General features: G+C 44.5%; 1 protein-coding gene across 1 annotated transcript in view; it reads right to left on the reverse strand.

Annotated features, from left to right (window-relative positions):
* Positions 1-20,238, reverse strand: part of NPAS2 (neuronal PAS domain protein 2) — an 85,889-nt gene extending 65,651 nt beyond the window's left edge. The window contains exon 1 of the mRNA XM_012641936.1: positions 20,185-20,238. Within this exon, the coding sequence (XP_012497390.1) occupies positions 20,185-20,216 (32 nt within the window). The 5' untranslated portion in view covers positions 20,217-20,238. The remainder of the gene's footprint in view (positions 1-20,184) is intronic.
* Between the last annotated feature and the right edge of the window lie 6,817 nt (positions 20,239-27,055).

A 27,055-nucleotide genomic window follows, 5' to 3' on the forward strand; every position in this document is an offset into this window, starting at 1 on the left:
CCTGCTGGGGAGACGAGGCATACCCTACACAAAACAGTCTGTAAGCTGTGCAGACTCGGGGCTGACGTATGACAGGTACTGCATGTGGCTGTCAAAGCTGCTAAAAGCAGCTGAGCCCTTTTTAAAAATGACATGAAGGAAACTCAAATGCATATCACTAAGTCACAGATGCCAGTCTGAAAAAGCTACATACTGTACGAGTCCAACTATATGACATTCTGGAAGAGGCAAAACTATGGAGACAGCACAAGGATCAGTGGTTGCCAGGGATTAGGGAGGGATAAAAAGGTGAAGCACAGAGATTTTTAGGGCAGTGAAAACTACTCAGTACGACACCACCACGGTGGATACGTGTCACTGCACATTTGTCCAAACTCGTAGAACGTGCATCACCAAGAGTGAAGCCTAATGTTAGCTACAGACTCTGGGTGATGACGATGTGTCAGTGTAGGTTCATAAGTTGTAACTAACGTCCCCCTCTGGTGGGGGATGCCAATAGTGGGGGAGACGGTGGGGGGATGGAGGAATATGAGAAAATGCCAGGCGCGTGGCTCACGCCTGTAATCCTAGCACTCTGGGAGGCCGAGGTGGGCGGATTGTTTGAGCTCAGGAGTTCGAGATCAGCCTGAGCAAGAGCGAGACCCCATCTCTACTAAAAATAGAAAGAAATTAACTGGACAACTAAAAATATATAGAAAAAATTAGCCGGGCATGGTGGTGTATGCCTGTAGTCCCAGCTACTCGGGAGGCTGAGGCAGAAGGATTGCTTGAGCCTAGGAGTTTGAGGTTGCTGCGAGCTAGGCTGATGCCACAGCACTCTAGCCCGGGCCACATAGTGAGACTCTGTCTCAAAAAAAAAAAAAAAAAAAAATCACTGTACCCTCCACTCAATTTGGTTGTGAGCCTAGAACTGCTTTAAAAAATAAAGTCTATTTTTTAAAAAATGACAGCCTACACTGCACATCTATAGAAGAGACCAAAGTAAAGCTGCTCAGTTTGAGGGGAGGGGACCTCTCCCAAGCCACCGAGGCCCCTCTGAGCAACCCTAGGATCCCTGGGAACTTGAATAGGGACTCAGAGCTCTAGGGGCTGCTCTAACAGACAACCCAACAGGGAACACATGAGGCAGAAAGCCCTCCCTGGCAAGCCCAGGAAGCGGCACGGCTTGAGGGGCCTTGATCGGACGACATGCTGCAGCCCTTCACCAACAATCAGCTAATTTGAAGGACATCCAGGGCTGGGAGAGCCGACCCTCTCTTCCTCCCAAATTCACCCAAGGTGGACTTGTTCTAGAATGTTGGCTCCGTGAGAGAGAACAGGGCCGCAGTGGCAGGGCCCGTCAAACATGGTCTGCCTGCTGGTCCAGGCACCCCAGGGCTTGGGGGTCAACGTTCCCGGGGGAGCTAATCATTCATCAGGAGGCTCCCGGCCAACATGTGGTCAGGACAGAGGGTGCTGGTGGATGGGGACGCACCTCTCTTGGGGCAGGTATCAATATCGACTCTGCTTCCCCCAGCAGCCCTTGGAAGCATAAAGGCACACTCCAACATCCTTTCCCAGACACCTGATGGCCATAACCACTCTGCGTGCCTCTGCCCAATCACACACAACCTGTCTTTATTTCAGCACACATGATCACAGCTCATCTTATATTGAATATATCTCAATTTGGGCTATTTCCTGACAATATTCGAGCAATTCTCTAAAGCCCACCTAAAGTTTGTGGTCACTACCATTCATCTAAAGGGTCTTTTCCTTATCCTTAGGGCAGCGAAACTACTTTCCCCTCCTTCCTATCTGCTCTTGGATTCGGGGTTAAGGGATTTCTACAAAGCCGAGCCACTCTCTTTACATGTGCTCTCTCACATCACAGGCCAACTGCAGGTGTGGCCGCGAGATGCTGAGGCGTCTTGTTGCAGGTCCAGGCTAAAAAGCACAGTGTTCAAACACATGGAGAGAAGAAAGGAACCCTTTAACTTTCTGAGTGACTGTCTATGCATTATAAATAATTTTTTGGCCTAGATTTTAGAGTGACATGCAACCTCCTTAGCCAAAAAAAGCCCTGTTCCTGCCCTAGTTTGCCCATTATAAATTATTTGTGAGCCGATAACACCCAGCTCATTATTGCTATGTTCTCCTCTTCAATGGGTGTAATGACGACCAACACGGCCTGGCAGAGGCTCCGATGAAGGTTCATATCATTAGTGATAAAAACACAAGCTTGTTTCCGTCAGCCTCTGCCTGGGACATGCCGTGGTGCCCACTGGAAATCGGTCACTGTCATCTGGCTCTGCAGCTATGAGGCCAGAGAAAGAAAATGAGCCTGGAATGACCTTATTTCCAACAAGGAGGTACGCTGGGCAGGCCCCGAGACCACCACATGTAAGCACTGGGATGACAGGATGAAAGACCCTTCAACAATCAGGCTTCGGGTTCTTTTTTAAGGCATTATTTACATCGAATAAAATTCACCCATTTTAAGTACAGAGTTGGATGAATTTTGGTCATTGTGTAACCACCACCACAACCAAGACATACGACATGATACACACACGTCCCCTCACCCTAACGGGTTTTCTCCCGTGTCTTGGTTGTGGATCCCCCAACCACAGCCACAGCCAACCACTGATCTGTCAACTTAGTGCCATCTTTTCTAGAATTTCATGTAAACGGAATCACATAGTACGCAGTCTTTGACTTTTATTTAGCGCGAAGTTTTCGAGATGTATCCATGTTGTTGCATGTGTTAATATTTCACTCCTTTTTACAGCTGAGTAGTATTCCGTTGCATGAATATGCTACAACATTTGGGTTGTTCCCAGGTGGGGAGTATTAAGAATAATGCTGTTCTGAATACTTGTGTACAGATCTTGTGTAGATACAGGCATCCATTTCTCTTGGGTAAATCCAGAGGCATGAAATTGCTGGGTCACATGCTAAGGGTATCTTTTTAACCTTATAAGACACTGCCACGCTATTGTACAAAGCTGGCTAGACCATTTTTGCATTTCCACCAGCAGCATATAAATGTCCCAGTTGCTATAATTCTTGCTAACACTTGATACTGTCAATCTTTTTTTTTTTTTTTTTTTTTTTTTACTTTAGCCACTGAAGTGTTACGTTTGTGGTTTCAATTCGTATTTCCTGATGCCTAGTGATACTGAACAATTTTTTGCTTGCTTAATGGCCATTCATATATTTCCTTTGGTGAAGTGTTTGTTTGAATCTTCTGCCTGTTTTTCAATTGGATTGTGGTTGTCTTCTTGAGTTTGAGAGAGAGAGAGAAACAGAGAGAAAGGGAGAGAGGGAGAGGAAAAGGGAAGGAAGGGTACGTGTGTGTATGCTTTAAATATACATTGATGTAACCCTCACCTTTTGATTTTTGAATGCAGGGCTCAGAGAGCCCTAGGTTATCTATTCTGAAGAGCCCTTCATTGGGCATCTTGGGAAGTTTGGTTACATAGTTAACATTTGTTGGGCACTGACTATATAACAGGTACCATATGATCTGCTTTACATATATCAAACTTGACTAATCCTCGCAACAACCCCATAAGGTGGGTACTATTATCATCCCCATTTCACAGGGAAGGAGCTGAGGCATCGACAGGCTGTGTAACTCGCCAGCATCACAGACTAGGGAGTGGCGGTGCGGGCTGGCTCCTGTGCCCACGCCACAAGGCAACGCACTCTCCTGCCTCGTCCTACAGCTCCCCCAAAATCACTGTGGCATGATCTGTCATGGAGCGATGGACCCAGTGCTCTGGGAGCACAGAACTGAGAGTGACTAATTCTGGCTGCTTAAATTTATAGCACAGAAACAAAACACACCATTCAGAAAAACGGCCTTGCATGCTAACAGGAAGGACCCCAGTGTTTGTGTTCCCCGTCGGTGAAGGATACTCTAGAGAACCAAGGGAAGATTGCGACTCCAGCCCCAGCTCCTAGGAAGAGCGGCTTTTCCCATTGTCATGGTCACCTGTGGTTGTCAGCATTGCTGTCCACCAAATATTTCTGGTTTGCCTTCCAGACAGAGTAGGAATGCACTTCTCTGCCCCTGGAAGTTAGGCGTGGCCTCATGATTCACCTAGGCCAAGAACCTGTCGGCACAAATGGCATGTGTCGGTCCTCAAGAGAAGCATGAAGAGTCAGTGTAAAACCTGCCCCCTTCCTTCTTCCTACTTTGGCAACAAGAGAGATGAATCCTCTCTCAGCCCGGGTCTCTGAGTGAGGACATCTCACGGCGAAGGCCCCAGCAGCTCTGTGTTGAACATATCGGGTTTATTGAGATTTGGGATTATTTGTCTCCACAGCACAATGTAGCCTATCTGGATGGACACAGGAGGGGACTGAGGCAGAAAGTCACCCGTGGGGCAGAACTCAATAATCTGTTTAACTGCAATATAGACAGACTCCCAGGGAAGCAGGGGAACAGGTTACCTTACAGGCCCCATCCTTGGCATTAACGGGATTTTACATTTTTAAATTGTTTTTAATTGACTAATAATAATATATATATTTATGGGTACAATGTGATGTTTTGATATGTGCATACGACGTAGAACGATTAAATCAAGCTAATTAACATCCCCATTACTTCAGTTACTTTTTGTGGTTAGACATTAGAAACGTACTCTCTCAGCAATGTTGAAATACACAATACTGCACAGTATCATAAACTATAGTTACCCTGCTGTGCAACAGATCTCAAAAACGTATCCTTCCTGCCTAACCGAAACTCCTATCCTTAGCCTAGCATCTGCCAATTCCCTCTCCCTTTTCCAGGCCCTTCTTACACCTCTGACTTGAGGGTCCTCCAGATTACAGCAATTAGAAACAGGAGAATACCCTTTGTTCTCTTCTCTGATTAGCACTTTCTATGCACAAGGCACTCCCTCAAGCAAAAATGAAGAGGTCTTCACAGCTGTTATACAAGGCACAGTGCAACGTAGCTGGGTGAGAAGTTTCAACAAGTTGCTGAGGGGGTTCACCAGGGAGGGAGACCAGCCATGTGAGGTGGTCAGGGAAGTCTTGGGGGGGCTGGATGTGAGGTGGCTTCAAGGAATACGTGGTTGCTTGGTGGTGGGGAGGACAGCCCAGGGAAAAGCTGGGTGGCCAAGTGCGCGGGGAGAGTTGGGGAAAAGAGGGAAGGAAGGTACGAGGAGGTTGGCAGGAAGGAAGAGGTTGAACACAGAGCCTTAAATAGCAGACCAGGCAACCTAGTCTGAGCTCTCCAGGGAGTCTGAAACAGGGTGCTGACGGACTGTCCGAAGGAGGGAAATTGGTCAGGACATCAGAGAAGGGGAAGAGGGACCCAACTTAGGGGGAAGTTAGCAGAGAAGGAAGGACCGACGCGGATCTTTCACCCGAAAGCACAACACTGCTCTGCCCCCCATTTTGTTCTGGGGCACAGTTCTACACGTTACCACACACATAAATTTATGTAGTCATCATCGCAATCAAGACACAGAACAGTTCTCTCCCCAGCTCCCACACTCCCTCCACTCCCTTAACTCCGCAAGCTCTGCTCTGTTCTCCATCACTGTATTGTCTTTTCAAGAACGTCATAACAATACAGTCATGCGGCGTGTCACCTTCTGCGCCTGGCTTCTTCTGCCCAGCATGATGCCTTTGAAACTTATCCAAGTTGCTGTGCCTATCGATATCTGTGCCTTCTCACTGTCGAGTGGTTTCCTATTGCACGGATGCTCCACAGCCGGGCTGTTCATTCACCCACTGAAAGAAATCGGGGTTGTTTCCGGTTTTAGTGATTATGAACAGAGCTGCTATAAACGTTTATGTACAGGTTTTTGGGTGAATGCGTTTTCATTTCTCTGAACTAAATAACCTAAGAGTACAATGGCTGGGTCATATGGAAAGTGTATGTTTAACTTCATAAGAAACTGCCAAACTGATTTCCAGAGTGACCCCACCATTTCAATTTCCCGCCGGCGATGTGTGGGTGATCCAGCTGTTCCACATCCTCAAGGAGATTGAGCACTGTCAGTACTTTAAGTCCTGGCTAATCTAAGAAAGGAGCAGTGGTACTTTATCAGGTTTTAATTCGCATTTCTCTAATGGCTAATGACACCGAACATCTTTTCATGTTCATCTTTTCAACATTTTTTTGCCATCTGTATATTCTCTTTGGTGAAGCATTCTGTTCATATCTTGTGTCCATTTTTAAATTGGGTAGTTTCCTTATTGTTGACTCATGATAATTAGTTATATATTCCAAATACAAGTCTTTTGTCAGATATGTGATTTGTCAATATTTTCTCCCAGACTGTAGCTTGTCTTTTCCTTCTCTTAATATTATCTTACAGAGCAAGTTTTTTTTTTTTAATTTCAGAACATTATGGGGGTACAAATGTTTTGGTTACATGGATTGCTTTTGCACTGCTTCAGTCAAAGTTATAAGTGTGTCCACCACCCAGATAGTGTAAACTGTACCCATTAGGTATGATTTCACCCATCTCCTCCCCTCCCCCCACCTGCGTGATTTCTGTTGAGTTTTCCTTCCATCTGTGCACGAGTGCTGATTGGTTAGCTCCAATTTAATAGTAAGTACATGTGGTGTTTGTTTTTCCAGTCTTTTTTTTTTTTTTTTTTTTTTTTTGAGACAGAGTCTTGCTCTGTTGCCCAGGCTAGAGTGCCGTGGTGTCAGCCTAGCTCACACCAACCTGAGACTCCTGGGCTCAAGTGATCCTTCTGCCTCAGCCTCCCAAGTAGTTGGGACTACAGGCATGCGCCACCATGCCCAGCTAATTTTTATATATATATATATTTCTAGTTGTCCAGATCATTTCTTTCTACTTTTTAGTAGAGACAGGGTCTCACTCTTGCTCAGGCTGATCTCGAACTCCTGACCTTGAGCGATCTACCTGTCTCAGCCTCCCAGAGTGCTAGGATTACAGGCGTGGTTTTTCCATTCTTGTGAGACTTCACTTAGGAGGACGGCCTCCAGTTCCACCCAGATTGTTGCAAAAGGTATTAATTCATTTTTTATGGCTGAATAGCACTGCATGGTATACATATACCACATTTTATTCATCCATTCATGAATTGATGGGCACGTGGGTTGATTCCACATCTTCGTGATTGTGAATTATGCTGTAATAAACATTCTACTGAAAGTGTCTTTTTGATAAAGTGACTTCTTTTCCTTTGGGTAAATACCCAATAGTGGGATTACTGGATCAAGTGGAGGTCTACTTTTAGATTTTGATGAAGTCAAAGTTAACAATTTTTCTCTTATGGATTACACTTTTGATGTTAGGTCTTGGAACTCTTTGCCTAATCTTACAGGCCACAAATACTTTCTCCTATGTTTTCCTCTAAGAGTTTTAGACATTTTACATTTATAATCCATTTTGAGTTAAGTGTTGATTTTTTTTTTTTTTTTTTGAGACAGTCTCACTCTATTGTCCTGAGTAGAGTGCTGCGGCGTCAGCCTAGCTCACAGCAACCTCAAACTCCTGGGCTCAAGTGATCCTCCTGCCTCAGCCTCCCGAGTAGCTGGGACTACAGGCATATGCCACCATGCCCGACTAATTTTTTCTATATATTTTTAGTTGTCCATCTAATTTCTTTCTATTTTTAGTAGAGATGGGGTCTCACTCTTGCTCAGGCTGGTCTCGAACTCCTGAGCTCAAACGATCCGCCCACCTTGGCCTCCCAGAGTGCTAGGATTACAGGCGTGAGCCACTGCGCCCAGCCTTAAGTGTTGATTTTTATTTCATGAATAGATGTTAAATTTTGTCCAATTTTTTCCTGCATCAATTGATACAATCATGTGGTTTTGCTTTTGTGGTCTGCTAACATGATGAATTACACTGATTGATTTTTGAATACTGAATAGCCTTGCATTCTCTGGATAAACTCTCCTTGGTTGTGATTTTAAAACATATATATATGTACATGCATATTGTTAAATACGATTTGTTAATGTTGTGTTGAGGATTGTTAAATCTGTGTTCTTCAGAAATATTGGTCTGTAGTTTTTTTTCTCATATTGTCTTTGTCTTGGTAATGCTGGTCTTATAAAATAAATTGGAAAGTATTTCCTCCGTTTCAACTTTCTGGAAGAGACTACATAGAGTTGGTGACATTTCTTCTTTTAATGTCTGGCAGGATTCACTACTGAAATCATCTTGGACTGGAGATTTCTTGTTCAGGTTTTTAACTACAAGTTCAATTTATTAGTTATAGGACTCTTTAGGTTTTCTCTTTCATCTCGTGTGAGTTTGGTAGTTATGGTTTTTAAGTAATTGGTCCATCTCATTTAAGTTGTTGGATTTATGTAGATACAATTGTTTATGGTGCTCCCTTATGGTCCTTCTAATGTCTGAGGGGTGTGTAGTGATAGCCCCTCATATTGCTGCTATTGGTAATTTATGTCTTCTTTTTTGGTCAGTCTTTCAATAGGATTATCAATTTTATTGATCTTTTTTAAAAAAATCACCTTTTCGTTTCACTGATTCTTCTCCATTGTTTTTTTTGTTTTTAATCTTACTGATTTCTGCTCTTACATCTATTATTTCGATCCTTGCTATGAATTTATTTTGCTCTTGTTTCTAGTTTCTTAAGGTAGAAGCTAAATTGTTGATTTGAGATCTTTCTTCTTTTCTAATATGAGCATTTAATATTGGAATTTTCCCTCTAAGCACTGCTTTAGCTACAACCCACAAAATTTGAAATGTTGCACTTCCATTTTTATTCAGTTAAAAATATTTTCTAATATCCTTGAGACTTTCTTGTTGCTCCATGGATTACTTTGAAGTCTGTTGTTTAATTTCAAGTTTTGGAGATATTTTTCCTGGTATCTTTCTGTTTCTAATATAAGTTTCTAATAAGTTCATTTAGATTTATTTACATTTGTTTTATGAAGCAGGATTTGGTCTATCTTGGTAAATGTTCAATATGTACTTGAAAATATGTATATTCTGTTATTGGTGAGTGGAATGTTTAATGAACGTCAATCAGATTCTGTTGGTTGATGGTGTTTTCCAGTTCTTTTATATCCTTGCTGAATTTCAGTCCACTAGTTCTATTACTACAAGAGGCATATTAAAGACTCATCTCAGTTCTTCATGTATTTTAAAGCTTTGTTTTTAGGTGTATATATATGCTTAGGATTATTATCTCTTCTTGATCCTTTATCATTATATAATATCACTCTTTATTCCTGGTAAATTTCTTTACTCTGAAGTCTACTTCATTTGATGTTAATATAGCCACTCTGGCTTTCTTTTAATTAATGTTCATATGGTATATCATTTTCATAGTTTTACTATTAATTCACCTATATCATCACATTTGAGGTGAATGTCTTGTGCACAACATATATTTAGGTTATTAAAAATCCATTCTGACAATCTCTTTTAGTTGACATATTTAGACCATTTACACTTAATGTAGTTATACTTATCTGTTTGGACTTAGGTCTTCTATTTTAACACCTGTTTTCTGTTTTTTCTACCCTTTATTTTTGGTTATTATGCCTGTTTCCCCTTTCCTGCATTCTTTTGGGCTATTTAAATATTCCTTAGTATTTCATTTTAATTTTTCTATTGTTTTTCCTCCTATATTTGTTTGTATAGCACTTAGTAATAACTCTAGGAATTATAATACATAAACTTTTCTTTTCAAAGCCTACTTAGAATATTTTACCATTTCAAATGGAATCTAGAAACTTTTCTCTATATAGTTCCTTTTACCATCCTGTCTTTTTTAATGTTATAGTTGTCTTATATCTATATTTACATACACTGGACACACTATCAGATTATGCTATTTTTTAAAATGCCAGAATTTTTATTATATTGTGCCAAATATTTACCATTTCTGTTATTTTTCCTTTATTCTCCATATTCCAAGTTTTTATCTGGTATCATTTCCTTTCTGTTGGAAAAACTTCCTTTAGTAATTCTTTCAGAGCATGTCTCTTGACAATAAGTTTTCCTTTATTTGAGAATACCTTCATTTTACCTTCATTCCTGAAGGATGTCTTCACTGGATATAGAATTCTAGGTTAACAGTTCTTTTCTTTTGACATTTTAAGAATATTGTGCCACTATCAGAAGGCTTCTTTGGTTTCTGATGAGAAAACCAGAGTGCTATTTAAACATGTCCCATATGGCCACCTTGGGTGGTGGTGTACCCTGAAGTTCAGACCTGAAAGTCTATGGTGCGCTGCTCAAGATCTGATCCATGCCCAACTTTACGGGGTCACTTTCTTGAGCTCCTTCCTCTCTAAAATCTGCACAATACCTTCGGGTTCCTAGGGCTCCTTGTTCCTAGGGAACAAAAATGTTCCCTTGGCCAGAAAGCTTGCTCTTTATTTATCCTGCTCCACTTCGCACTTCCCACATCTGCACCTTCATCTGAGGCCAAGCAGTAGGAAGACAGAGGGAGAGGGGGAAAAAGCAACAGGGTTTCATCCCATCCTCTTGGAACTTTAGCTCCTCTGATTGGAGAGATCGGTTCCTCTCCCTCAGCATAAAAGGTTCCATGTGGACCCCCACTGCCGCTGTTGCTACTGCTACGCTGTCGGAGGATCGCTTACAGCATGCAAGGAAATGGAGAAAAGAACAGAAAGAGACAGATTTCACCGCACTCAATCTGAGCATTAGAAGACCCTGTCCCCACTCCTCAGGCCAGTGCTAGAGGGCTTCTCCTGTCCTCACTCCATCAGCAGATGTCCACCTCTGGGTAAGGGGCTGACTGAGTCTAGGCTAAGGGATACTACAGGGGAAAAATGATGGTTTGGTGCTGCTTTGAATTCTGCTACCTCCCCAATCTGTCCCCACTATTTACTTTTCAGGGTCCTCAAATAGCTGTTGTATGCATTCTGCCCGTGTTTTATAACTGCATCGGTATGATGGACGGGATGAAGTAGACTGACTCCATCTTACCATGATCCAGAACCTTTATATATCTTTTCACACTTTTTTAGTGACTTTGTAAAAGACCCATAGGTATCAAAAGGTGGGAGTAGAGATTCTGAAAGGCTGGCACAGGGACTGTAAATAAGGCCCTTTTGCAGGAAAGCATATGGGTGAGCTGGATAGTAGTTACAAGTGACTCAAAGAAATCTATTTCTGGGTAGCTCTTGCAGAACAAAGAGAATGACAGATGAACTGTGCAGGCCCTTCTTCCCTGGTATTAGTGTATCACTCTGTTATGAGCTAATATTAAAAAAGGATCAAAAGGAAGCCACCACTGCATATTAACATTGAGTTTTATTAACCCAATAAGACTGCTCTCCTATGCTTCCCCACCCACTGAGAGTAGACTTGGGCACCCATACTGGCCTAGCTAGGGCACACAGTGTGGGAGGCTGAGACACGGGTTTCTAGACCTCTGGAATTCCAGAGGAGGGTTGTACCTGCAGCTCAGGACCTAAGTGAGACCTAGCACAGTAGTGCCACACGTACAACGGGACAGTGTTTATGCTATATCAAGAGGACTGAAGGAAGGAGAAGTACCACATAAGGCAAGGCAGGAGGAGACCATGGTTCTAAGACAAAGCATCATGGAGGAGAGACATGTGCACACATGTGTGTGCATGCATATACACATGTACACCCCCCTTGGGTTTCTCCACCAGGTGGAATCCCGCAGGCCCTTCTCTCAGGCAATTTCATGAGACAGATGTACATTACACACATCATATTCAATACTGCTCTCCCCTCCTCCTTGGTGGGGAGATGGCCATGTGTGCACACTTAGTGTGCAGGACTGGGCTTCACACCCAACAACCCAAGAGGTATGATGGTGGCTGGGACAGGGATTAGGTCCTTCTGGGGAGCCTGTGGCACAGAGAGGGAAAGGAGGTGCTTATCTCCCACCCTGCTGAGAGGCCCTGAGGCAGGAAAAGAGTTTGAGTGTACAGGTGAATGTGAACGCACATCCCAGGTTTGTGTTCTTGGCCTTCTCTCTTTCTTAAATTCACAAGGACACATGGAGAGTGGTGCAGGTGTGTTTTATACATCACCAAAAATCCTATGTTTCCCTCAGGGGAAAAACTGTATCAGAACCCTGATCTGTGAGCTGGATCAGGAATGAATATGAAATCAGTGAAAAGAGAAAAAAAATGTATCATCCCAAGCAGGCTTTTCGTTTTCATCCATTTCATGTGCAGACTGGTCTGGCTGGTAACATCTACAGTTTAAGCATCTCCGGCATCCACTGGGAAACCATCCATGACATCTAACAGACTTCCATCCTACTCGGATGCTTTTCCTGGCGTTTAATCCCAATGGTGCCATCTTTTAAATTGGCCCCACTAAATCTAGTTCTGTTAACTGAGCGAATAGGACATCCTGATGGGGGAAAATAGAAGATGCCCTCTGAATCAAACGCAGTTGATCAAATGAAGTGAAAGCTGATAAATCAAATGCTTCCCAATAAAGAAGGAAAGCTCTGTTCAGAACTGGTGAGGGAGGCGCTGGCAGGCTCCCCTTGCTGCCGAGAACAGCTGGGTTTTGAATAATAGTTATAATGGTATGTACGCGAATGAGTACACAGCTCCGTGAAGAGTGCCTTTTGTCCTTGGCAGGTCTCCATGGTGAGGAGCTAAAGGCATTCCATAAAGCATCTCATTTTCATGTTCCCAATCATCACCGAAGTTAAAGAGAGGTTATAGGAGCCAAGGTGTCAGGACAGACATGGCTTGGTTGAGATGAGCATTACACAAGGCTTCAGAAGATGCCAATTCTCATCCTGGTTCTGCCACCTATGCCAGGAGAGAGTGGGCAAAGCACTCCCACCCCATGGGCCTCAGTTTCTTCTTATAAAATTGTGAGGACATCAATATGGTCATTTTTTAACGCAGAGCATTTTAAATTCTCTGAAATTACCCCCATCAAAAGGTGGGTTCTAATTCCCCTCCCCTTGACTCTGGGCTTGGTGACTGGCTTCTAGTGAACAGGATGCAGCAGCAGTGACAATGCTTGACCTCCGAGACCAGCTATTTAGAGGACAGGCAGCTTCCCCCAGCTTTCTCTGTCATGATGCTTGCCCTTGAACCTAACCGTGTGTTCTGAGGAAGCCACACCTCCACAGGGAAAACCACAGACCCAGTGGAGGTCCCAGCCAACAGCCAACATCAACCACTAGCCGTGGGAGGGAGCATGTCTTAGATGGTTCCACGCCGCCACCTTTGAGCCACCCCAGCTGATACCACATGGAATGAGACAAGTGCTCCCTTCCAAGCCCTACCCTCATCGAAGATCTATGAGCAAAATGAACATCATTGCTTTAATCCCTCAAGTTTTGGGGTGGTTTGTTACATAGCGACAGGTACCCAGAATACTTAGTGCACAAAATAGAGACTCACTGATGCCTAAGTTTTCTTCCAGATGGGGAATTCTGGCGTGTCTTGCCTAGGGTAACCAGTTCCACATTATAGGATGAGACAGGAACTGACAAGATCGCAGGACTAGGAATCCCAAATCTGAGTTTTATAAACCGAGCAAACTGAACTTCTATAGAAGGCGTATTGGGACTAGTCTCAAGTATCTTTCTTTTGTCGTCTCTGCAGTGCCTGAGACTGAGGTAACACAGGGAACTCACATTTCTTGTAGAACTGAAATATACCAGGTAGGTGCTGCCAGTCAACCCCCGAAGTGAGAACCGCGGCATGCAATGCTCAGAGGCATGAAATACATTTTAAGTATCCTCTACATGAAAACAGTCCTGTCTGGAAAAGGTGAACTTTGCTAAAGAATAAATCAGAGTCTGATCACCTACATTAACAAAGAGCTCGTAACAGCATTTCTGTCAGGATTGGATGGAAATGTATAAAACAGACTGATGGAAAATACATCGAAATATTAATAGTGGCTATCTCTAGGCGATGTGATTATAAATGATCTTTGTTTGCTTATTTAAACATTTCAGCATTTTCTGAATGTCATTTTAGTATTTTATGTAAGAGAAAACGTACAGAAATGATGGGAATTAAGTCAGCGTATCTATTGCTTAAGAAGCATTGGTCAAAGGGTCTTCAGTGGAAAGTCAAGAAGAATTACTTGGAGAAAGGGAAAAGACCATGGCCAGAGACAGTTATTTTGTTGTTATTATTTTTTTGTTTCTCCAGATTTTTTTAAATGGCCAGGTTGCATAAGATTGAATAGATTTTTATTTATTTGCTAATTGTAGTCTTAGCACCTTCAATGTACTAAGAAGCCCTGAAATTCTCCAAAAGTGAGAAAGAGTCAATGCATAGTCCACTCTTGTTTTGGGGGGTGCTTCCTGGGATTGGTGTTCCCCACATCACATTGTGGGTAACCCTGGCATAAAGCAAGGTCCATTTACAGTCAGGGAAGCCCCCTCTGATGGTCAGGCCTGGGCCCTGTGGACATGTGCGTCCCTCCTTGCTTCCGTAACTCAGGTGGCACCCCATGCACAGTGAGGAGGTAGGTGTGGGGGCATCTGAGCTCAGAGCCTTACTCAGTTTGGCGCAAGAAGACAGTGTCATCTGGGTGTCTGGGGAGAAGTCACCTTGCACGGGACAAGATGGGTCAGGCCAATGCCACCCTCATCTCATGGAAAACCTGTGGAACTCAGGATGTTTTTTACTGCAGAGATTTGGCAAAGCATCTGGGGGTGGCTGAGAGCAGCTGAGGCTGTCTGTTCTCTTGAGATGCAACGGGAACATCTTTCCTCTTAAGCACAGTTAGTAGAAAGTGTCTGGGCCCAAATGGGACTCTGGCCTAATTTCACAGTGACTCTTAGTTAACGGTTACGCGGGCACCATTTAACTGGAGCACAGTCCTTAGGAACTTGCCACCAAAATTCTAAAAGAGGAATGTTTATCCTTTTCTAAAGAAAGGCAGTATTTTCAAGAGAGTGGATTTCTGATCATCCTTTTTCAATTTAAAATTTATTGAAATGATTGAAAAGGCTTTTAGTAAACTGCCTTTTGCCTCAGATGCCCCTAGACAGGCTCTGAATCTCCCTGAGCTAAGATATTCCCAAGTTTCTAAGCCTGCCAGGCACACGCTTCTCTGACAATTTTTCTTAGCCTACCCGAGGACCCCAGGAGAGTCAAAGCCAAAAGCCCCCAATCGAGGGAGGCTCCTTTTCCATTGTGCTGTTTACTGGGCCACAGGAAGAATTAGCATTCTGCCTGCAAGTACAGTTCCTCTTTTCCCTTTGAGAACAGAATCACTCATCTGGAAATTACAGGGTAATATAAATGAATCGCGTGTCCTGTTACCTCCCGTGTTCTTGCAACGCCTGCTGCTACCTTAATCACCAAGCACAGTAAACAAAAAGGAAGCCTCAAACATTTCTTACTGTCATTTTTTCCCTATGCCAGAGCTTATGATGATGTCAGTAAAACCCAAGCCAAAGCCTATGAAAGAAAATCACAGCACGACAGGCTCCAGCTGGGAAGGTCCACATACCGCAGAATGCAGACCCCCCGGCACTTTCCTCCTGCACTGTGTCCACACGCGGGCCACTCTGCAAGCATGCACGGAGCTGAAGCCCTACTAGTTGGCTACAACCTTCCTGGACAGACCTTTCCCTTCAGACGTAAAGAACTTACTTTCAAAGAAATGATATAAATGAAATGAGATCGATCTCTCCTCTTCACCATGTTACTCTCCCCCAAGAGAGCAGTTGGCTGGGAAGGTTGAGCTTACAAATTTGATCACCATCCTGGCTTTGCCCAACACAGACTCTGCAAGACATGTTTTTTCTCCTTCATGCTTGTTTTCAAGAATGCATCCCTGACTTGCCCGAAAGCTCTTTGAGGGCCGGATAACGCCCTGTATCCTCTTTACGCCCTGTAACTTCCACTCGCTTACCATGCTACTTGGTTCACCAATACAGACAGCATGATCTTAGTCACTGGTCCACATCAATGAACTACTCCATTTCCTTGTCCTCTACCTGGGGGGACAGAAGAAATAACCAGCCTCCAAATGGCTAAAGCTTTTCCTTCTGAAACATCTGCTTCTGCAAAATGGCACATACAGGCTTCTTGTTTATGTTTGAACTCCTTCCTCTCACCTGAACCATTTTATCAGTGTTGAGACTAAGGATTAGGGTCAAAGAATAACAATCTGTTTAGCTTGTGTTTCAGAACCAGCATTCACTCTATCGAGAACCCTAAGAATCAGCTAATCTGGCCTGACCCTCTTGATTCTCATGAACAAAAGGCAGCACAGCCACAACCCCCTCCCCCACCTTCCCTCAACTACCAGGGATGGGGTTATGGAAACGAAACCTCACAGCTGATAGGACAGCGGAGGTCATGTACTTGTTTAATATTGGATCAGAGGAGGTCATGAACATGAAGCAGTTTCTTCTTAACCAAGAAGTGCTCATTTCTGTCAAGAAATGGAGTAAACTGGATTTTACAATACAGTAAATTTATAGACGTGCTTTCTTTGGAAAGCAGAATTCCTATCAGCACTTACTGTCCCTACCCCTCAGAAGGTGGTGAATCAAAAGGAGCAGCTTCCATAGAATGTCATAGAAGCCCTTAGGAACATGACTTTAGAAACTGATGCCTGCTTTTGAATCCCTGCCTGTCACTGACTGGCTATGTGATCTCTGAGCCTTGGGTTTCCCAACTGTAAAATGGGGCTAATAATAACCCAACTTGAAGGTGTTGTAAGGCTGAGAGAGTTACTATGTATCCAATGCTCCAGGTGTTGCGTGCTCCAGGAGTTCTAGCTTTTATCAGCACTGCGGACACCACATTGTGCTGGGGGCTTAGACACCACTGCATTCAATTCTCATAATCATCCCTGGAAGGAGCTGCTACTATTATCATCCCACTTTAAAGAAGAAGAAACTGAGGCTAAGAGAGGTTTGGTAACTCCAAGGACAGACAGTAATGGTGGCAAGAATCACAGTCAGGCCTGTCTGATTCTAAGCTTGCGCACTTCCCACTCCAGCACAGGGCTGCCTGGATGGCCACACGCTGCTCCCCCGCCCCACCCCCACCCCAACCACTAAGTTGCATCAGAATGAGAAAGACACCCTCATGGCTGGAACACAGAATGGCAACTGCGAACTTCATTGTCTAGGGATTCCAAATCACTCTCAATCAAACAGTTGCCTTTTTGAGCACAAGGACTATGTTTTTGCATCTTCCCTAAAGAAAATAGCACACGGTTCTGAACACTCAATAGACACTCAATTAATACTCACTGGATTTACAAGGAAATGCACAGAAGAAAGTGGCTCAGAATACTTGATCAAACAACCCAGTACACCATGAATTCCCTAAAGCCTTGACAGCCTTGTCTAACACAAAGCATGTTCTCTGAGGCCAATGAGAGTTTTGACCTCAAGCTAAAACATTTCTAATCTCATCAAAAATATGGTGAGAGTGAAAACATTTCACGTCAGGCCTCCAGGTGGGATTAGGGCAAGGGTCTCCCAAGGTGCTCCAATAAAAATTGCTTTGAAAAGAATACAATCTTAGGTTTGTGTTCGTTTTGTTTTTGTTTTTCCCAAGTGTGAGGACAGATACTGCATTATTGCTTTTTCTGGATGTTACCAAACATTCTAAACCCGTTTCCCTGTCTGAGGGCAAGAGGAGGAGTGTGGCCAGCAGCCTTACAGCCCGGGTGTCTGTGCAAAGGAGGTTTCCAGGCAGAGAAGTTTTGGGGTGGGGGTGGGGTATGCCCATGGCCCAAAGCAAAAGGGGAGGGGAATAAAGGAAAAGAAACTGCACATAAACTGATTTATTTCTAGGAACTTTTAGCCCATATTTTTTTTTGGCATGTCTATATTTGCTGATTTATGTGTATAGTAGAGCCTAAACATTCATTTTTATCTCTTCCTGATATAAAGGTGAGTAGTGCACTAGTGAGGCAGGGCTCAGTCTCTAGGGGGTTGGGACAGTGATGGCAAAGATGATGGCGAAAGTAAAACTCCTGTGGACTCCAAAGTCACGTCAGAATGCAGCTCTTTGTCTGGTCCGCCAGGAAGACTGAATTTGTTCTTACATGAACAGAGTCTCCCGTGGTCTGGAGGATAAGTAGAGTCTAAGGTTAAGGAATCCCATATCTGACTTCTCATTCTGCCACTTACTAGAGTTTTCTGATCTCCGACAAGTTACTCAAACTTGTTGAACCTTAGTTTTCTCATCTGTAAAATAGGAATAACAATGATACACACCCGAAAAGAATGTTGAGGAGATGATACGAAATGATGCATATAAAAGTACTTAGCTTGGTACTGTGGGTATGGATTGGGGTATACAGGAAGCACCTAATGAATGCTGGCCACCACTGCTGTTCTTTCCATTACTGCTAAAAAGAATACTCTTATTAAGAATAAATGGATTATTGCCAAGTGTGGTGACTTTTCACATACATGTCGTGATGAATACTTAAAAAGAGCTACTCAGTGTATTTTGTGGCTGATTCCCAGAATAACCCAGAAGGCAGGCAGGACAGACATTAGTACCCTTGTGCTGCAGGTGAGAAAACGGAGGGTTAGAGAGATGGAGGGTTTGTCAGAATTCATTAGCTAGCCCAGGGCAGGCCAGGCACGTGGCCCAGATCTGTCCCCCGCATGCCCTCCACAGCCTGCTAGAGGAAACCAAAAGGCAAGGTACCCCCAGAGAAAGAAGTGGAAGCCAGTCTGCCCACGAGAGGGGGCAAGAGGACTAGTGTAGGCTCGGTTGGTCTATTCGTTTGCTTGTTGCTTGGGACCCAGATGGATTTTGCAACCCTTGTAGGTTGTGACCTACAGCTTGCAAAGCACTGCTGTGGTGGGGGCTGTGGTTCCCAAAGCCAAATGAAGGGCCTGTTACTTTAGAATGAGCTGGGAGGTTATCTGTGTTGTTGTTTGTTTGAATTTTTATTGCAGGAATTTTCAAACATATGGAAAAGTAGAAATAAGAGTACCATGAGCCTCCAGTGCTGATTGGCCCAGGTTCCTGTGCCTCGTCCCAGGCCAACCCTGTTCCATCTATTATACACTGCTGGCCACTTCCCTGATCCCCGATTTTGTTAAAGGAAATACTGGGAGAGTTTAAAACAATCTAGACTCCCTCTACACCTTGCAGATTCAGATCTAGCAGGTCTGGGGTGGCTGGGCACTTGTGGTCCTCATGGCTGCCAACCCAGGGGACACGGAAGGACAGCCACCCTGCAGCTACCAGGCTGGGTGGCCTCTGAGGGCTCCGCTGTTTGCAAGTGACAATGAAGCAGTGGGTTCCGTGAAGGGGAGTGGGCAAACCCTTCAGCTGCACAGGCTCACAAGGGCTGTCACAGAGGATGGAGCCTCCACATATGAACTGGGCAGAGGCAGAAAAGGATGAGAACAGAGGCCCACCGGCCTGTGATGAAGGCCATCTGAGAGAGGACGCTCCCTCCTGCCCTAGCTCTACGGCTGCGCCCGCAGCCCTGCACCTATCCCCTAACACTCTGCAGCGGCCTCCAACCCATGTGTTCCATGTGGGCAGGCAACCCCCTACTCCCTGATGTTTCCCCAGAGCTTGGCACAGTAAATGCCAACTTGGGCGAATCACGTGAAATACATGACATTTGACCATCCCTGACCTTCTAAACGTCAACTTTGTGGCTCTACCTCCCATCTAGTAGGTATTCAGTAAATGTCCAATGAGGGAATAAACACCGACAGAGTTATAAGAGCTCCCACATGCCAGCTACCAAGCTAGTCTTTCTTGCTGAACCAACGACAGTGCAAGGTGGCTATGATATCTCTAATCCATAGATGAGGAAACTGAGCTAATGTACATGAAAGTGCTTAGCACAGCACTGGGTGGTTCCTGCACACTCACCGTGTGGCAGTGATTATTATTAATATCACCCAAAGTCAGGCAGCACCCCAACAACAGAGCCAGGCCTGCGGGCCTCTAATCAGCCTGCCTTGCTCAGCAGCAGCTATCCTGGAAAAGCAAAGCCAGAGGCCCCCGAAAGAAGACCAGAGTCAACAGGGGTAGCACACAAACATGTTCACAACACAGACCCCTGGGGGAATCCCAGACAATGAGCAATTTCGCAGTGAGGAGCAAACCCAAGACAGCTGGTCTAGAACATGTGCACAGAGCACGCGCTATCTCAAGGAGAGAATGTGCGGACGTGTCCCCCGCTGCCTGTCTGCTGGTGGTGTTCTCGTTCACACAGAGCACCGGCAGCCCACGGAGGACGCCGCTGTGCAGGGAGGACGGCTCCTGCTTACCTCTTTGCTCTGTCTTTCTCATCTTCATCCATTAGATTTTCTATGCAGTTTTTCCTGGAGGGGGGAAAAAAAGAACAGTTGATTACTGTCTGCTTCTAGATCTTTCTTACATGTCTTTCTGGTTGTCATCATCTTGGTCTTATCTGACCCATGTATCTTAGCCCAGTAGTTCTCAAACTGGTTGGTTCCAGCACCCTTTTACGTGTTCAAAGTTCACTGAGGACTCCCAAGTGCTCTTGCATAGGTGGTTAAAACTGAGAAATGTTTAAACGCACGAGCACTCATTCCAGCAGGAGTCAGCAATGAAGTCATCAGAAGTCAAGTAGCGTCCAGAAAAGCCCACTGTATACTCATGAGAGAACGAAATTTTTTTTTTTTTAAAAAGCAAATAACGTGTTAATGATATTTAAGTGTCTTGTCCTCGCAGATCCTAGGGGTTCCAGAGCACACCTTGAGAACTATTGCCTAGACACAGCCCAATGAGGCAGCTTCTGTTTGTCTCAATTCTTAAACCAGCAAGCACTTCCTGAGCATGCCTGTGACGTGTTAGTAACGTCCACAGGGCGTGTTCCCTCCTCCTCACAGGACCCCAGTGGCCTGTGAGGACATCCTAAAGGACGGCATTTGTTTATCTGTGCATTCAAATGCACCAACTCCTCTGACAGGTGGCCTGGAGACATCTGCCCCAAAGGAGTATAATCTACAGTCCTTCCCTGAAGACACGTACTTGCCCCCGGGCAGCAAAAGCGCACAGATGTGAAAGATTAAGTAACAATCCAGGAATGTTCTTCCTCACTGCCTGGAGCCTCTGCTCTCCCAGGCCACTGGCTACGTGCCTCTCAGGCCCGGGGATCCGGTTTCCTCTCCCACCACACACAGGCCTGGGATCCCTTCACCCCTCAGAGCCACGTCCTCGGTTCCTTCTCTCATTCACAACTTCCCAGAGCTCTGCCTGTCTGGGATGATCTCCCGCCAGGCAGCAAACCACTGTCAGGGTGTCCGAGAGCCAGAGCCCGCTGGGGGAACTGCAGGCAGAAGGTTGTGGTGGCCGGAGCGCACAGTGTAACCGAGGTAAGGGTGGTGACCTCGTAGAAGCCGAATCACCACTGCCCGTAGGTGTCTGTGCTCAACACACAGCGTCTCAAGTCAGAACTTCAAAACAAACGCTAGAAATTACTCTCAAAATTTAAAGTTTTAGATAAAATTTTTTAATGGAGCAAATGAATCTTTCTCTGAGATAATTTAGTTTTGTGATTTTGGTCACCTACGTGTACAAGCCAAAGCAAGGAAGAGGCATTCTGCAGCCATGGCCTCTGTTTACATACATGTATGGCAGACACAGTCAGTGACAGACTAACGAGAAAAGCCGTGTAGAAGCTGAGGCTTGTATCGCAATTAAATCGGAGTTAACACATCTGTAAACAGGCCTGTGCTTAATGTTTTCCAGATGGAATCTGTTGGAAGTCTAATGACATGAACAATGCCGTGTCAATTCATTTATTGACACCCTACCTCAGGCCTGTGCTTCAAAGGACAGTGGCAGCTGCCCAAGTGCCCATGGCATGAGCGAGGACCCAGCCAAGCCACGTCCCTTACCAGGACACACACTGGACAGAGTGTGTCCGCAGGAGGGCCGGGCTGCAGCTTTCGGTCCACTATCCTGAGGTCCTGGGATCCTGTTTGGATGACCGGAGTTGCTTAGTCATAAACTAAACATCTAAAAGTGACTAATAGCTATTCTTTATCGACCACATTGTCTCTGATTTATATCTGTTTATCCTTAAACATTTCCTGAATCCATGAAGCCTGGATGACCTACATCCAACTTCCTCATCTTCCCTGCCCCTCCCTCTTCCCTGCCCCACCCTTCACCTGACCCCTGCCTAAGCCACTAGCACCTGCCACAGAAGCTCCACACCAACGTCCTATTTCGTCACCTCTATTGTCTCCCATCTTTACCCCATATATTTTTTGTAACTTTAAAAAAACTGTGGTGAAATACACATAATAAAACTTACCATCCTAACCATTTTTTAGTGTACAGTTCAGTAGTGTTACACATATTCACATTGCTGAGCTGCTATCACTACCATCCATCTCCAGAACCTCTTTCATCTTGCAAAACGGAAATTCTGTATCCACTAAACACCTCCCCATGGCCCACTCACTCCGGCCCTGGCAACCACCATTCTGCTTTCTGTCTTTATGAATTTGATGACTCTTGATTATAGGCGGAATAATACAGTATTTCTCTTTTTGTGACTGGCTTATTTCACTTAGCACAGGGTCTTCAAGGTGCATCCATGTCGCTGCACGTGTCAGCATTTCCTTCCTTCCGAAGGCGGAGTGACATTCCACAGTATGGACAGACCCGTCTAGGGCACCCGTTCATCCGCGGCGGACGTGCGCTGCTTCCGCTGTCGTTTGCTGTGGATGCGCTGCCGTGAACGTGAGCGCGCGGCTCCCCCTGCGTTTCGGAGTCGCTCTTGTACTTCACAACACAGACGCCCTGGAGGGGCCCACAGGCGAGCGAGGAAAGGCTTAGGGGCGGAAAGGAAGCCCTCTGAGGTCAGGTGAAAGGAATCACAGAGAAGTTTAGGGGGTGACCATGACTCTTCTCAACTCTATGAAGAATTTCCAGTGGGAAGGATTTTGAGCAGCTATTTTTCTGGGACCATGGAGTGCCGCAGAAGAGGAGTTTAAATGAAGGCAGAGGAGATCCTGTTTGGAGCTGAGAAACAATGGTGATGTGATTAACCCTCAGAGTGAGCATCAGAGGCACGGGGTAGTGTCTTTACTCCAGATAACCATATATCCGCCGTGGGTGAGACGTTCCCACGGCTTATGAGTCAGGGTCCAGCAGGAAGCAGATGGCAAGGTCAGGGTCCTTTGAGGAGGGCATATTTGCAACGCGACTCTTAGCAAAGGTGTGGGTGGGCAGCAGGCATAAGCCAAGAGGGATAGTGTAGTTACCCGAGATTGGTAACAGCAGAGCTGCTAACACCCTAAGGGTGAAGGAGTGAGAGGGAAATGATTTCCTAAACCTGGAAGGGGTTTGTCCTCCAGGGGAGGTGGCCTTTGGTGGAGGGACACAGCCAAGAAGAGAGCAGAGGAAATAAAAGCCCTCACCTCCTTCTTGCCCGCCCCCATCTCCCGCTTGTGTCTCCCGTTAGCCCCTTCTCCAGGACGCGGAGGCAGGGAGCCTGTGTGTGTCCTTAGCCCAGGGGAGCCTCGGGGCAGAGAGAAAGTCACACATGGAAGACACCCAGCACGCCCGGGGGTGTAACCTTCACTTCTTAGAGGATCTTCCAGTTCTGGGTTTCTCTGGTTTTCCTAGAACACAAACTCTTTGGGCTCTTTTTAAGCCTTATTACATCTCCCCAAATTTGAAGTTTAGGCATCTGCACCTAGCAACTAATCACGCAAGAAATAAGGACCAACAGTAACAATGAGAGCCCGAAAGGGGATCCTGGGACAATCTGAGTGATGACAGTATTGATCATAACCCAAGGAGGAGTAAACTAAGTATTTATGAATCTAGACTGATACAAATTAATAAATGGGGGGTGGGGAGGGAGGGAGACAGCTCCCCCTTACAGAAGAATTCCAAATAATAAATGTAGAAAGGAGTAAGGGAAATAGAAAAATCACCATCGGTACATCATAGTAACAATTGTTACAGCAAGGTCCACTGATGGATGCTAAAATTAATGGGAAAAAGTTTGGGAAGAAACAGGATTAACTGCATAGTCTCAAAGTATTTGCCTCAAGATATGTATTAATTCAAAGGAAGACCAGTAATTACATAGTGAAGATTGGTAGACACCACCTTTGCCTAGTGGTCAAAACTAGCATGACCAGTGACAAGTCATATGCAAGTCTCTCTGCGGAAATATGCATTCATTTCTCTTGGGTGTATATACCTAGGAGTATGATTGCTGGATCATAGGGTAGCCGTATACTTAATTAAAAACTGCTAAGCTGTTCTCCAAAGTGACTGTACAATTTTATATTTGCACCTGTAGCACCCAAGAGTTCCAGTGGCTCCACATTCTCATTAACACTTGGTACTGTAAGTCTTCTTAATTGTAGTTGTTCTAGTGTGTGTGTTGTGGGATCTCACTGGCATTTGATTTTGCATTTCCCTGATGGCTGACAATGTAGAGCATCTTTTCATATGCTTATTGGCTATTCAGATACCTTCTTTTCTGAGGAATCTAATTCTTTTGCCCACTTAAAAAAATGAGCTGTTTATCATCATCATCTCTCTCTTCTAGATACCAGTATTTTGTCAGATATATGTACCGCAAACACTTTTTCCAGGTTTGTGGCTGGCCTTTTTGCTTTTTGGATGGTGTCTTTTGATGAGCAGTTTTTAATTTTGATAAAGTCCAATTTATCAACTTTTTATTTTATGGTAATTTTTGTGTCCTAAGAAATCTTTGCCACTTCAATATTGTGAGGAATTATCCTGTGTTTTCTTCTAGAAGCTTTATCATTTAACTTTCACATTTCGAACTATAGTCCATTGCAAATAAAATTTTATGTGTGGTCTAAGATAGGGGTCAAGGATCATTTTTTCCCCCATATAGATAACCAGTTGCTCCAGGATCACTTATTGGAAAGACATTTCTTTCCCTATTGAATTTCCTTTGTACTTTCATCAAATATTGTATATTATATATGTATTTATACACTATTCAGCTCTATTTATCTACAGGATGTCTGCAGAGTTGAGATATATAGGATAAACTTTTTTTTAAAATAAACTTTACTTTTTAGAACAGTTTCAGATTTACAGAAAATGCAAAGATAACAGAGATCCCACATACCCTGCACCTAGTTTCTCCTATTATTAACATCTTATGTTAGTACGGTACATTAGTCACAATTAATGAACCAATATTGACACATTATTATTAAGAAAAGGCCATACTTTATTCGTCTTTCCTTAGTTTTTTACCTAATGTGCTTTTCCAGTTCCAGGATCCCATCCAAGACACCACATTATTTTATCATCGCATCTCCAAAGACTCCTCTGGGCTGTGCTAGATTCTCAGACTTCCCTCGTTTTTCAAGACCTTGACAATTTTGAGTAGTATTTGCAGAATGTTCTTCCATTTGGGTTTCTTGGATGTTTTTCTCAAAGTCAGACTGGGAATGTGGGTTTTTAAGAGGAAGGCACCAGAGGTAAAGTACCCTTTCTCATCACATCATGTTGTCAACATGACTCATCACTGTTGATGCTGGCTTTCGTCACCTGGCTGAGAGGGGGATAAACTTATTTTTAATGGTACGTTAGTTACATTTATACATAATATGTGCAATGTGTTTTTCTTCAACTATGGGATATCTTTTTTCCAGGTGAAGAATCTCTAAATTTGAAATAGTAGATCAATTAATCTGAAAAAAAGTACCAAGTACACATTTTTCCCTGTTTATAGACTCAAGTTCAATATAATTATTGAACTTTTATCAGATTAGAAATTAGACCCACTGCTTTGCTTTTACATATAAAGGGCGTTCACCTGGAAACATACTGAGCATTTCATTTGAAAATATAACTGATCTGCTGTTTAAACAAAGTTATTCTATATTTTCCAATTCCACGACACTTTGTTTATCTATCTTTATGCCAGTACCACGCTACCGTAACTCCTGCAGTTGTGCAGTAATTCTTGACACCAATGTGGAGTGAGCTTCCAACTTTGTTCTTATCCAAGTTTGCCTTGGCTATTCTAGGCCTTTGCATTTTTATGTAAATTTTAGAATCAGCTTGTCAATTTCTTTTAATGCCTGATGTGATTTTGATTGGGAATGTGTTGAATCCAGGGATCAATTTTGGGAAAACTGACACTTTAACAATGTTGAGGGCTCTGATCCACATACATGGCACCTCCTATTTGCCTTTCCTCTTAAGCTCTGTGACAAGGCAGGAAAGTATATTCACTGACCCACTAAATGTGCCATCCGTGTGTGACGTTCAGTGATTCAGCAGGTATCTCCTGAGTGGCTGGGCAGCGAGGGTCCCACCACTGGCAAGGCCCCACTCTCGTGGTGCTCATGTGGGGTGGGGATGTGTGTCCTGGGGTTGGGGGCGAGCCACAGGCAAGCGTGTAAGTGCACCCAGGGCCTGTTGCTTGGCTGTAATTGCTGTGGGGAAAAATAAAGGAGCATTGAGGGGGATGGGGAGTGCTGTGGAGGTGGGGAGGAGGGTGGAAGAGTCTCGTTCAGAGGTTTTAGGGAGTCATGGAAAGTTCTAGGGACTCACAGAAGGCCTCCTTGATAAGATGCTGTGTGAGCTGGGACCTGAGGGAGTGAGGAAGTAAGCCATGAGGACACCTCTGCGGATGGCGCCAGACAGCAAGGACAGCAAGAAACAGCCACGAGACTGGTGTGGCGACGGCGTTAGTGAGGGGAAGATGAAGGCAAAGAGGGCAGGGCACTTCGGCTTTTGCTCTGTGTGAGATGGGCAGGCACTGGGGGTTTCGATCGAGGAGAACAGCTGTGGCTCCAAATGAACTCAATCAGGTTGCAGAGCCTGGCCCACAGCAGACACTCGAAACCAGGTTCTCTACTTTCATGGCAAGGATTAGGCAGAATGCATCTTCGCCCACTTCACCAAGTCTAGCCCAGCTCCTTACCCATATCAGGTGCTCAATAAATGCATGAGGAATGATGAAGAGGAGGCGGGAGGGATGCATGCAGCAGGGACAAACCCCTATCTGAATTCCCGTGTGACTGCCTAACATTCACTCCCACAAACCCCTCCATGGTCGTGGTTGATCCAGATTATACTTGCAAAATGCGTTTGAAGGTATGACCACATCCTGATGGCTAAAATTAAAACAAAAACTGCTGTGTGTGCAGG

Source organism: Propithecus coquereli, unplaced genomic scaffold, assembly GCF_000956105.1.
Source record: "Propithecus coquereli isolate 6110/MARCELLA unplaced genomic scaffold, Pcoq_1.0 Scaffold171, whole genome shotgun sequence".
In the NCBI taxonomy this organism is placed as follows: Eukaryota; Metazoa; Chordata; class Mammalia; order Primates; family Indriidae; genus Propithecus; species Propithecus coquereli.